This window comes from Akebia trifoliata, chromosome 10 (assembly GCF_017979445.1).
Source record: "Akebia trifoliata isolate Shusen 1 chromosome 10, ASM1797944v1, whole genome shotgun sequence".
NCBI classification, from domain to species: Eukaryota; Viridiplantae; Streptophyta; class Magnoliopsida; order Ranunculales; family Lardizabalaceae; genus Akebia; species Akebia trifoliata.
Window position 1 is genome coordinate 28201833 of NC_141384.1, and position 13543 is coordinate 28215375.

Genomic DNA, 13543 nt, shown 5'->3' on the forward strand with positions numbered 1-13543 from the left:
CTTTCCCAATAACATCAATCTCGAGGATCTCATTTAACAGTTTGAGACTGGAAATCATATGATCGTTGGTCATTCAATCAAGGTGGGACCCAACTGGACCAAATAAAAAATCTTCCATTACGTACCTTATTAAACAGCTTCTTGGTTCAAAATAAATGTTGTTTAAAACACTATGATATCATCAATTACGTCAACAATGATGAAGTCAATGTAGATCAAACATCATCATACAACGTGAGAGCCAAACTCGCGGGTTACCTTTATAAAGTACCTTCGGAACTACCAGAACGAGCAAAAAAACCTTATCTCTTGAGAGCGAGAAGGTGGGCCAACTTATGTGGGCCCAGCTAGTGGTGTTTGGTTCTTCGTGTCCTCTTATCATTTCCACGGTATGTGGGTCCCACCTTTGGAACTTGAGGATGATCTAATAATATATCATCACAAAGTGATCAAAGGTGTTGGGACCCACCAAGTACAAAACTATCAAAAAAACAATTTAAATTTTGTGATGGATTAATCAATGGTGGAAACAACGTGGACGGTGGGATTGATAGTGGTAGACCCCACCAGCCACAATTTAATACAGTATTTGGTGAGTCATTTTATTTTTTCTCTAAGGACCACTGAAAATTGGTGGGCCTCTTAGACAGTAAATCTACTCAGTCAAAAGCTCAATTGATTCTTATCTGAAATTTTTGAAAAGAGTCTTGATTTGATTGTAATATCCAAAATGATTGGAAATAATACAATTATCTTTGATATTCATGTAAGAGATAATCATTTTTAGGAGTGTTAATAGGTTGGTTCTAATTTAATTCTTAAAGTAATCGAAATATGAATCATTAAAAAATTTCCCCGTAAACGTGATTCTCAATTCATAGTGATGTTTCTCGATTCCAATTCTCAATTAATTCGATTTCATGATACTCGACTGTTAAACATTCCAATGAATAAGAAACCAGAGCTAAGATTTTTATTTTCGACTCTGACTTTAATTTTATTCTCATTAAATAGATATCTGTTAATAGTCTTACTCAAACTTCGTTTCAAACCTAAATTCTATCAAAAAGTTTATTAATTTTATCGTTTAAGTATTTTCAAGAAAATTCAAATGAGAATTATCCACGTGGCATTATGGGAATGGTAGGGATTTTCAATTAATATTGATCACAGAAGCCGAATTTTGGGGTTGGCATTGCAGATTTTGAAGCCTACAGCGACAGCGCTATAGTTTTAGAATCTGACGGTCGTAAATGCACGAAGATGTCTCATCAAACTATCTTTGCTACAAATTTAACGGTTGAAATTTCTTTCTTTCTCTTTCATTCTTTCTTGTGAGAAATATATAAAGGAAAAGCTAATTTGATGCTGAGGGCCCACAGACGGCTGGCTACCCATTTTAGAGCATGTAATATGTGGGACCACTTTTAATATTGTCTACACAGACAAATAACAAAGAGATACTGCAATGGACCCCACCAGATTCTTCATTTAGGCTCTAGTTATGATCACAACCATTAATCAAAAAAATTGTAAGGGCCCACACACTTCAAAGGGGACAGGTCTAATCGTGGGCCCCACATGTCATCATGAATAAATGTGTGAGTGGGCCACACAGCGAAAACTTATCCAGCATTTGATGTGCTTTCCAACTTTGACTCCATTTATCTATATAGTTAAAAATAAAATAATGGTTGCTAACGTGCGCACGCGTGTATGATACGAGACTTGCTCGGCTGTAAGGCTGAACACACACCAACTTGTTTTACGGAAGAAAAATATATAACTGGCGGGGCCCCGATTCGTGCTTCCAAACCCACTTCGTGTTGTGGGCCACAATTAAAGTTTGGTGGGTCCCACACTTTGGTGCTATTGTGGGTCAATTAAACTGTTACGTCGGCCAGTTGTGGTGGTGGACCAACTGCCACTTGTCCACCTTGTGAAGCCCTATATGTGGGGCCCACACCTCGTAGGCCACGTCCTGATGATCACGACCCCACTATACGTCTCCTAAAGTGGTCCCCCTTCCCCCCAAACCCAACTCATCTTGGTATCGGAACCCATCTCGTGGCTGGGCCCCACATGTACCTAATAAATTGTACGATTCGTAACCAACTAATCTAACGGATGATAGGTGCACACGTGGATAACTTTAACATTTTTTGAGATAGGATAATATTTATTTCGGTAGGAGCGCTTTTTCTAAAATCTTTATCGCGGTAGTTCTCGACTTTCCCGGCAAATAAAGTATCTATTTTTTTATCTAAAAATATTAGTATCTAATGGCGTAGAGACACGTGGGTAGAGATATAGGTTACATAGGGAACCTGTTCTCTTTCTCCATTCTTCCTCTTAGTTTTTAAAAAAAGGAACTCGCTTCCTCAGGTAGCCCGGTCAGAATCTATATTTGCTGCCGATTTATTACAATGACGTGGTTAAGGTTTATCTTAGTCAGATGCATGCACTAAAAAGATGAATTTTAGGCTAATGGGCTGTGATTGTGTCGGGCCCATCGAATTGTGTTGTAAATGGATCAGGTCCAAATGGGTTGGGAATCCCAACCCGTTAGGATACGAATTGGATCGGACTCATTGTTATCATATCTCAATGTTAGGATCAAAACCTGATACCTTAGCAATCAATTTGTATCACATGATCATATCATCACATCCAATATTATATATAAAACTAGATTATACATATTAAAAGGGTAAAAGAGAAAATATAATAAAGTCAGAAATGTACCTTTAAAAAGTCAATAGAATAGGACAGTGTAGACCTTACAAAATTGTAGTTAAGTGAGACATTTATCCTCACAAAATTATAGAACGATGAGATCATCCATTATATTTTATTATATATAGATATAAATGAACTTCATATATTTAAATAAAATATATAATATAATTTACATACCAACTAATATTTTATTCGATTAAGATTTTTTATTTTTATTTAATTGGAGGTATTCAGTCTTCTTAGAGCACATGCCATGAACTTTGTGGGATATACATCAGATAATTTCTGGGATAAATCCCTGAGAGTGGCCGTAAGTGGTATTCGAACTTAAGACCTCCGCTTCGTGAGGTGTGGCCTTAGTCATCACCAACCCTTATGGGTTTATTGGATCAGTTACGGTTGATCCAAGACCGATCCTATAGATTATCGAATTGGATCCTTATCAAAACCCAAATCTTCAATCCAGATCCAAAGTTAAGGATCATATCCAATGACAGCCCTACCATCAGATAATTGACTGTAGAGATCAAAGGCGTTGATATATTGGTCGGCCCAGAATGGTCTCTATAGAATAGCAAATTAAGGCAAACATAAAGGGAATAAGGAAAGTTAGAGTATTACATGCTAATAGTGGTAACTTTGTTATCCTGAGTACAGCAACGCACCATCTTATTATTTCTGATCGAAGGTGTGGGACCCACACCCAATCCTTATCACATCATCCTTCATTTAAAGTTGATGCGATGTAAAGTCTTCTAAGCTTACTTTTCACACTATTAGTGACAAACAACAATTCCTTCTCCAATGGATGTGGAACAGAAAATCTTTTTTCTTGGAAATTTTTAGGATTTTAAAAACTAAAAGATTATATCTTGGAAAATCAATTTTTTTTTATTCTAAAAATGGATGTGGAAAAATAAAATTTTTCTAGAACAAATTTAAAAACTGTGTAAGCTAAGATCGCAATATGGGTTTCAACGGGCTGGGCCTGGTCCATTATCTACTTAACACAGATTGGACTGGGCTTGTCAGACAACTACGTTTGGTCCATTTTCTGAATGGGTCCACTTAGTGATAGGGCTTTAGTTTGGGGTGAGACCCCTATGGACTGATTCTTCTCACTCTGTCTTGTCTCACAAACACAATTTGATCGGGTAGTAATCAGGTTGGGCTTGTGTTGATTTTTAGGCCCGATGGAGAGATACAATTTTAGCCCTGACCCAGTCCATTGGCCCCTCTAGATCGGATATGCATCTCTTGCAAATTTATTCGCTAATCAAAACAAAATTAGCCCTGACCCAGCCCAAGGTGTACTTATTGCACTGTAATGTGTGTCCGAAATTGATTTTTGTAATCAAAATGCCCTAATTATTTTTTTTCCATTTACCAAAAATACCCCTAGATTTTTTGTTTCTAAGGTGTATTTATTGCACTTTAATGTGTTCCCTAAGGCACGCATTAACAAAACGAGTCCTGATAAATCAACGTGCCAAAGATTCGCGGTCTATTAGCAGATGAAGTGGCAAGGGCACAGAACCATAGATCTTTGTCTTCGGGATACACGAGGAAAAAGATCTACAGTTCTGTGCCCTTGCCACATCATCCGAGTACAAACCATGTATTTTTTTGCGAGTCGATTTATCATTAGCCTAACAAAACCGATAAATCAAATATAGAAATAACTTTTATGGTTACAATATATTTTATAATAAAAACCATAAAGAAAATGGTATCTCACTGCTCTCAGGTGGATAGAAAGTAGTAGCATTGGCAATGGATCGGGTCAAGAACCAATAGTAACCTGTTTTAACCCCCTTTAGGTTCAATGAACTTTACAAGTTTGAGGCTCAGCTGGATTCATTGAAGCCCAAGTTTGTTTGGGTTTCAGCACTGCAGCTTCCCCACAACCAGCGAGGAAGTTGGAACACTAGACATTGACATGCTGCCACTTTTAATTGAGTTTCAGTTTGACCACTTTCAAGCCCATTGATCCAAGATTGTTGGACCAACCACTCAATACCCATAGTTGATCTTGAAGGTTGTCAGTGGACTGGGCTACAGTTAATCTGGGCTTGGCCCAACAGACCTTTTGACATATTCTATACTTTCAGAAAACAAATAGGTAGTTGAAGCAGATTTGGTGCGATAAGTAAAGTTCTAAGAACCATAAACAATTTTAGGGTTGCCAATTTGAGTTGGTCTGCTAACCGAGCCCACCATGAAAGACAAGGTTTAGGGCCTTTGTCGTCAGCTGACAAATATTGGGTAGGACTCAAATTTTCTAGCCCATGAAATTTGGACCAACGTAGAACCTAAAAATGCCCAACCCAATGCAGACCACTACTATATTTAGGGGTGTCAATGGGTACCCATTTAACTGAAACTGAACCAAATTAGAATCGAAAACCCCGGTTCCGGATCCCTTTTTATTGGAACAGATTAGAACTGGGTCTAAAATGAAATTGAACTGATAGGAACGGGAACCAAACCGGGGGTACCCATAACCGATTTATTTTAATTTTTGTTATAATGATTTTAAATACTTTTTTTCTCATTCGATTCTTGAGAATCGGAACCTATGGGTACCCATGATTTTTTAAGGTTCCGGTTCCAATTCTCAATAATCGAATGAGAAAAAGAGTATTTCAAATCATCATAACAAAAATTAAAATAAATCGGTTCTGGGTACCCCCGATTCGATTCCAGTTCCATTTATTTTGGAACTGGACCTGGAACCGAGTTAATATTAATGGTTATGGTTCTAAGTTCCTTAGAAACCGAATTGGAACGACGACACCCATAACTATATTGTACTACATACGTGTAGATGTGTATCCGCAAAAAATCTATGATTATAGCACATGCCACATCAGGATAGTATTTTGAGTATGACACGTGGGGGAGTCAAATTATCACGACTCTTCACATCTCTATATTCCTAAAATGGTAGCTTACGTGGAATGTATTAAGTTGTGAGAAGAGGGTTCCAATACTCAACCCTAATAGCCAAGCCTGTTAGGGTCGGACTTGGGCTAAGATGTCTGAGGCCTGATAGAGGTTTACCATGCTCTAATTTCAGGGAAGATTTAGGAATCAACCAAGCCTGGCCAGAATCCACACATTACTCGGCCTAAGTCAATCTTCTCTACATTGTGGAAGAAGATGAGCTCGAATAATGTCCATTTCCGAATCCGATAAAATGTCGATGGATCAGGTCAATTTGGTACCAATCTGATAAGGATCAGATCATAACTGATCTAATAAAATATCAGATCGTGCGCTTAACGGTTCTGGTTTTTATCGGATCTCAATATTAAGATCCAAACACAATCCAATAACAATCAGGTTGGATCCGGATTGGGCCAAACCCGATTTGATGTACAAAATCTAAAACAAACTTCATATATGTAAATATTATATAATATAATTTTTATAATTTCTAACATTTTGACATGGTCAATCAAGATCCGATCCAATAAGAAATCAAATTGAAACCTTATCGGATTGGAAACTTATTGGAATCTAAATCATTGATCCAGACCCGAAGTTATCAGATCAGAACATATGGGTCTGATCCGATCCATTGAGAGCTCTACCTGAATCCTATCTAAAAGACAAAAAAAAAAAAAAAAAACTGAATTATCAACAAAACTTTTGATAAATTAGCATCATGCATTTAGATAAGAATTCTATTACACCCACTGCTAATATGAACCATACACTTTAGCGACAAAATAAAGGAAGCGCAAATATTATTATTCTACGTGCTAACAAACACTTGGCCAATATCTGCCATTGGTGCACCACCTTTGAGTGACCATTTGCGGATTTTAATGACCATTTAGTGAACCATTCTCACAGGTGGTGTTGTCCACAGTCTTCTTGGTGTAGAATCTCCGGTACTTGGAGTCAACTTGGGTGAGATAAAATGTGCCGGGAGTTATAAGGCTGCTATCCTTACTTGTCACAAAGTCTTTGCCTCCATAACGATGTTCCATTAGCTGCATAGTTTCGACAAATTTTTCGGGGGAAACCTGAAAAATAAATAGTTGCAGATACACCATGGTTGGATGATTATTAATTAAGAAGCGTTAGTGAAAATTGATCACGTCAAGAAACGAAGGAACAAGAGAAATACCTCGTGTCTTGACTTCAACTTCCCAGTGACATCCATCACAGAAACGATGTTTGACAAACTGAAGGGATGTTGACCTTCACGAAGTCGGAATGAGAACATTGTGGAAGTTAGACCACTCCCATATGAGAACATTATTACACGTTGACCGTCCTGTTATATATTTAAAAGAATCACATTTAGGAAAGATATGCTAATGTTGGATGTCGCAAAAGCCGAAAAGCCAATTTGGAAAGTAGACAAAAATTTTACCAGTGTGCTATGCTTGTTGTGAATAAGGGATACAAGTGCCGCATAAAGAGATGCAGTGTACATGTTGCCGAGTTGTTTGGGTAACAAAGTTGTTGGTTGCACCTTCGCCTCAAATAGAGGTTTTGCGACTTGTTGGGATGCCTGTAAAATGCAGAATATTTAAGAAATTCATCCACAAAAGGAGCTCCCACCAAAGTAACCATATTATTGTAGAGTAAATATTGCAATATTATATAAATAGAGTGATGGGATGTTGGAGTGACCTTTTCAAGATCACGGCTTGCATAGCTCTCGTCATTAGACAAAGCTGAAAATGGTGCGAGTTTTTCTTTTGTGGCCTCCTCAACATAGCTGATCAATAAAAGCAAATGAGAAATGCTATCAGTTACTTGGCCACAGTTTGTAGACTTCTGACTATTAATATAGAAAGAACAAAATACTTAAGTAGTTGGGAAAGATAGGAACCTAGCATTCCTCAAGAAGTCCATGAAGCACAACCGAGCAAAGCTTTTCTGCACGAGCTGCAGTACCCAGTTCAAGAAACAAATTGTTATATTGTTGCTTAAAATTACTAACAACTTATAATCGATAAATCAAAAGGAACATGGATGGAAAGAAAGATAGAAAGGCATGGGGATGTAATACCTTGTTATATGGAGAATGAAACACAATGTAGTCAACGTCAGAAATTGAAAATGGTTTTCCCTCCAATTTCTCGAACCTATAGAGAAGAACACAAGTTAAATATTTACACACTCGCACAAAAAAACAAAAAAAGAGAGAGAATAAATAGAAGTACTTGCACTAATTGAGTAGAAACTTACTTAGCACATAAGCGTTTGTAGCAAGAATCAAGTGCCATTAGATAGCAAGTTTGTGAAAGCTTCCCATCGACAACCTACATATAATTGCAGAAAAAAGTGAGAAGGTCTAATATTGCTCTGTGATAGAAATGCTACTCCAAAACATAATGGAAAATAGCTTAGTCAGTCAAAAGCATGACCTTTTAGTTTTTTAAATGTTTAGTGAAGACCTAAATTTCTAGGTGAAGGCATTAAATGGAGAATATTAATGTTTTGTATATTTTCTATGTCCATTTTCTTTCTTACTACAGTTGTCTCACCGACGAAAGAAGTATGATTCAATAATTAAGAAAGCAACTTAGAAAAATATATAGATACAATTTTAGATAGAACATCAGAAAGGCACATATGGAATAGCGCAGTTGTAAATTTAAGCGTGTAGTTAATAGAAAGAGCACTGAATACAGTCCAAATGTATACCGGGTATTCACTAGCAAGGTTAGGCTTGTAAAAGTCATAGACATGGGACATGTGTGACCCTCTCAATTTGCTTTCAAATGCAATTGGAGCGTCAGGACCTATCAACATAGCAATAGCAGCTGCTCCTCCAGTAGGCCGGGCTGGTCCTTCTGCATATACCTAAAAACAAAGAAACTACAAGTAAGAGTATAGAACAACTTTACTTCAAAAAACAAGCTTCACATGATATGAATCGATATTCCCATTGATCAGGCATATGAGACAAAAAGCCAAAACAATGGGAAATGAATTTTGAAGATTAGTGCCATAGGAAAGTAAACTCCACGACTTAAGAAAAAACATACCGCACTATCTGTGCACACAACAAGTCCATAACGTCCGTCCCAAGAACTACTCTCAACCCAATTCACAACATTGAACAAAGCTGCAGTTCCCCCGTAGCATGCATTTGTTGAGTCAACTCCTTCAATATCGGTATTACCAGATTCCTATTTGTTTTAAATGCAAGGAAGATCAGATGATTTCAACAGGGTCAAAACAAAAACAAAGAACAGCACTGATAAAAGCAAGGTGTTAGAGCCCATTTGGATAGAAAGTAGAAAACAGTTAGGAAGAAAGTATTTAGAAAGTAGAAAGTAGTTTCCCTTTGCTTTTTAAATGTTGAGATTTGTACTTTTTAAAAGTAGTTTTCTAAAATGAATCCAAACAAGCCTTTCAACTTTTTAACTTTCAAAAGTAAAAAAGTTACTTTTTTATATGTATCCAAACAGACTCTAATTATCGGAAAAAAAAAAGTTTGCAGCTAAATCCTATTTTTGGATACACAACCAGTCCTAGCACAATTCAATATGATTACTACATATACGTCCAAATGGGTGTAGTGGTTGGATTCATTGGCCTTCCAATGTCATAAAATAAAATGAAATTTGGTAACAATTTCCATTGAGAACTTCCAAGCTCAGCCTAGGGAATACCTCAAAGATTTGCATCAAGAAGGTCTTTATGGACTTGCTCTTGTCTATAACGGTCTCACTGCCTACTTCAAGGCGACCAATTTGTTTAGGGTCAATCCCATACTTTTCAAGGAGAGAAGTAACAGCTGTCAAACTGAAAAAAGAAAAGAAAAGCTCAGTCAAGAATTTAAATATAGAACACCATGGAATTCCCAATAAGTCCAAGAAATATGAACTCTCTTTAAAATTCACATGACAATTCATGTCAAATGATACACGAATTTCTTAATAAATTAAGAAAATTTCACCATGAAATTAATTGTGTCAAAAAAGAGTGCAAACCTCATTGAAATGACATCTTCCAAATCTGTACAAAATGCCATGCAGTCCTGCCCAAGTCCGATGGTGTATTTTCCTTTACTTACACCGTCATGAACTTCCAATGCTTCCTGCAGTTATACACGAAAGGGGGAAAGGAAAATAAAAAGGAATTAATTCACAGTTAAGTACTTTGGTTTGGCAAGCCCTCATATAAACAAGAACAACATTAGCAAGGACATTCTAACTTAAACGAGGATTCTTAAGGTAAAGGGAACATAAAAAGACACCAGTCAAGAGTACATGCATTACTTACAAGACTAGAATAAGAGGATGACAACATCATTCCCACCCAAAAATAAATTGTTGGAAAAACAATCACAACATTATCATTTAAAGCCTCATTTCAAAGATTTGGGATTGGCTAAAATAAACCGGTTCCTCAATTCAATTCTTTGTAGGCCACATCTTCTACTATTGAAAGTGTGTCCATGTCCATTTTCACTATCTCAAACCATGGGAAATAAATACATAGAAACATTAATTCAAGAAACTTGTGTGATCGGTCCAGACAAACTGACCCATGTGATTTAAAATAGAAAATTACATCCTCACTTCAAATTGAACATTTAAAGGCAGTGAAACAATTAAAATGTCAAAGTAAATGTTTTAAAACACATCCCTCCAGCTATGTTTGTGAGAAAAGAAAAAAAGAAAAAGTGTCCCATCTATCAAATAGAATGCTCTCTCTATATTGAAGATGAAGGACATGCTGTGATTCCACCTACGAAGTGATGAAATATGACACTATGTCAATCATCATGACCATTATTAGACCACCTCTTTCCTTGAGAATCCAAGAGTTCTACAGACTAGATATGTGCAAGGTTCAAAATCTCGATCTTGTTCAACGTCTCAATAATTTGAAAAAATGAGACATCTTGCACAAGACATTGTATTAAAAAAAGCTATGCCTTGGTATACAAAGATGCAAATGGACATTACATTGAACTACTTTATATTCCTAATTAAGAGCCCATTTGGATAGAAAGTAACTTTGGAAGAAAGTAACTTTTAACAAGTAGAAAGTAGTTTCATTTTGCTTTTTAAAAAGTAAGGAATTGTACTTTTTAAAAGTAGTTTTTTAAAATGAATCCAAACAGACTTTACACTTTTTAACTTTCAAAAGTCAAAAAGATACTTTTTTGTGTGTATCCAAACGGGCTCAAAGTGAAGGAAAAGTCAGTTGTTGAATCAAATGAAACTTTTATGAATAACTAATTGTTGATTTCTTTTCTTTCAGTCATTCTTTTAACCTCTCCTGGTCTATTAATAACAAAACTGATTCTTCCGATGTATAAAATAAGAATTCCAATGGCTTTTGCTACTATGACTTTCCCAACCACGATTTTTTATTTTTCCAGGCATTTCACCTCGAAATAAGAAATTGTATCGATAACTAGGTATCAAAAAAATAGTCAATTATAATAGTTTAATTTAATTTAAATTAACAAATAATTAATGAAGTACAAGTCTGTATAAAACAAATTATATTTAGGGTTATGGTAAGAGGCTACGCAAACAACTGTTATATCCCTGAGCTTCACTGGATTAAGATATCTCGGTCAAGATGGTGGTATACTATGAACCATGAACACATTTTCCCTTCATATACGAAATATTCAACTCTCTAAGGCTAAACTCAGCCAAATTATCTACAGACTTGATTGACGGAGTGTTTTCAAGGAAGTCAATCAAAGAATCTAAAGAGGGAAAAGTAGCGGTTCCAATCCTTCTTAGGTCCAAATTTTTATCCACACAATTTCTATAGAAGCCATCTATGGCAGAACCCATAAAAATCAAGATGCATGCCATAACACTAGAAATTATGAACTATCAAATTTGTAGCATTAACAGAGTTCTTGAGAAACAAAACATAAAATTCAAGATGGCCAAAGTGATATCAAGGTCTGCTTCTGAAATCATAATAAATCATTAATCCAAACATTCAAAGTTCACAAATACCACCATACAATTAAAAAAAAATCACAATAATCTCGTCCCACTCCACTCAACAAAGCATCTGAACCTCAAAATCCAAAAGATAAATAAATAAGTAAAATACAGAATCAAACAAAAAATTCTTCCAAATTTCAAGCGATGCACAAAACCACCCCTAAATCCATGCATCAACTAAAAAATAGCCAAAACGCAATAAAATTCAACTCTGAACACTACATTTACATAAAAAATCAAACTTGACATGAAGATTCATTTTATTTTTTTACTTCCTTGACATCAATTAATCAAAAAATAAATAATAATAATAATAAACAAGTTAAAACTGAACCTCCAAAAATCTTTAAAAAAAAAAAAAAAAACATCCACAAAATCACGCTCAAATCCAAATATAAACCAAAAATAAGCCAAATTACAATAAAATTCATCTCCAAACACTACATTTATATGATCAAACCAAAACAACAAATCAAATAAGACATTAAAGATTTCTTTTACATTAAATTAAACCAAAAAAAGGAAAAAAACCGAATCTTCACCTGTTGAACACAAGTAGGAGGGAAGTAGATTTCGATGGCGAGAATTCCGACATTTTTCTGGTTCGACCCCATGCTCTTTCTTTCTAACCTCGAATTCTCTCTCTTAGAAACCCTAAATCGAATCTCTGGTTTGAGAGATGGAGAGAATGAATGAGAGATTGCTGTGGATTGATTCAGTATCGAAGGACTATTTATAGAAGACAGGAGGATGGAGGATCTCCCCAAATGCAGACTCCGTGAATTCAAAGGCTGGCGAGTGGCGAGAGAAATTCAGAATTTTTGTTTCCCCGTTTTAGACATCCTTATTTTCCCATTTTTACGCGTTCTGCCATTGGCTTAGTTAATCCAACCATGGTTAGTTTATTTTGAGTAAGCTTGTCTGATAATTTGTGTGATACGGTACATCTGTAGATACCTAAACTTATGTTGCATACACATCCAACACCATCGAAACTTAGTGTTCTGAAAACAATGACTTGACCCCACACTTATCATAAAGCACTTTAACTCTAGTTCCGAGGCGAGTTTTTATTTATTTATTATCTTAAGTTATGTTTAGTAACACTTTTGAAGTCTAGAAACATCTGAAGTCTGGAAATTAGAAATTAGACTTTAGAAGTTTCATCTAGCATCCTCTCATTGTTAGTTCAAAACTTATGAATTTCAATTTTGAAATCTGAAATCTGTTACAAAACAAATGAAAATAAAGTTTCTGAAATTCAAATTTTAAAGGTGAATCACCCATTCATACTTCAAAAGTGTTACCAAAAACACTCTTAGACTAGTCCTGTATCGCCATTAGGCATAAGTTGATTAAGCCCTATCTTGATCCTAAACAAATTCAGATTGGACTTGCATCGAACCAAATAAAATGATTAAAAGTGTCGAGTTTAATATTTTTTTAATAAATTTTTTTGTTTGTTTTTGTAAAAATTATTCAATGAAAACTGAAATTAATGTTTAAATTAACCTCAAATATTCTAACTTTGAAAAATCCTGAAGCGATTGCGCAGTACACTATGTTAGACACTGAATAGATGTGGAGGTGTGCATGGAACCATAGATGGTTTTCCTCAAACACGACTCTTTAACTTTATTTTTTTATTTTATCTTTTTTTGATGAAAAACATGTATCTAACCATATATTGTAAGCACATCTATAAAATGTAGCAGTAGGACGGACACTATTAAACCCTAGTCCAACTTAGATTTGACGGGTTAAAATATTTTGAACCCTATCATTATGGGTTTCATGCCAAGATATAACCCTTATTTTTTTTTTTACAGGTATTTGTTAAGTGTATA

The 13543-nt window shown here is 35.5% G+C and overlaps 1 protein-coding gene across 1 annotated transcript; it reads right to left on the reverse strand.

The window, feature by feature from the left end:
- Positions 1–6378: 6378 nt before the first annotated feature.
- On the reverse strand, positions 6379–12480 carry HMGS (hydroxymethylglutaryl-CoA synthase / HMG-CoA synthase / 3-hydroxy-3-methylglutaryl coenzyme A synthase). The gene is made up of 12 exons (XM_086456171.1): positions 12239–12480; positions 9705–9811; positions 9384–9516; positions 8754–8897; positions 8410–8568; positions 7951–8024; positions 7772–7847; positions 7592–7647; positions 7390–7477; positions 7127–7267; positions 6878–7027; positions 6379–6773 (listed from the first exon to the last, which is right to left on the reverse strand). Exons 1-12 carry the CDS (start codon positions 12308–12310, stop codon positions 6570–6572), a joined length of 1404 nt encoding a protein of 467 aa, XP_086312297.1. The 5' UTR covers positions 12311–12480; the 3' UTR covers positions 6379–6569.
- Positions 12481–13543: the final 1063 nt, after the last annotated feature.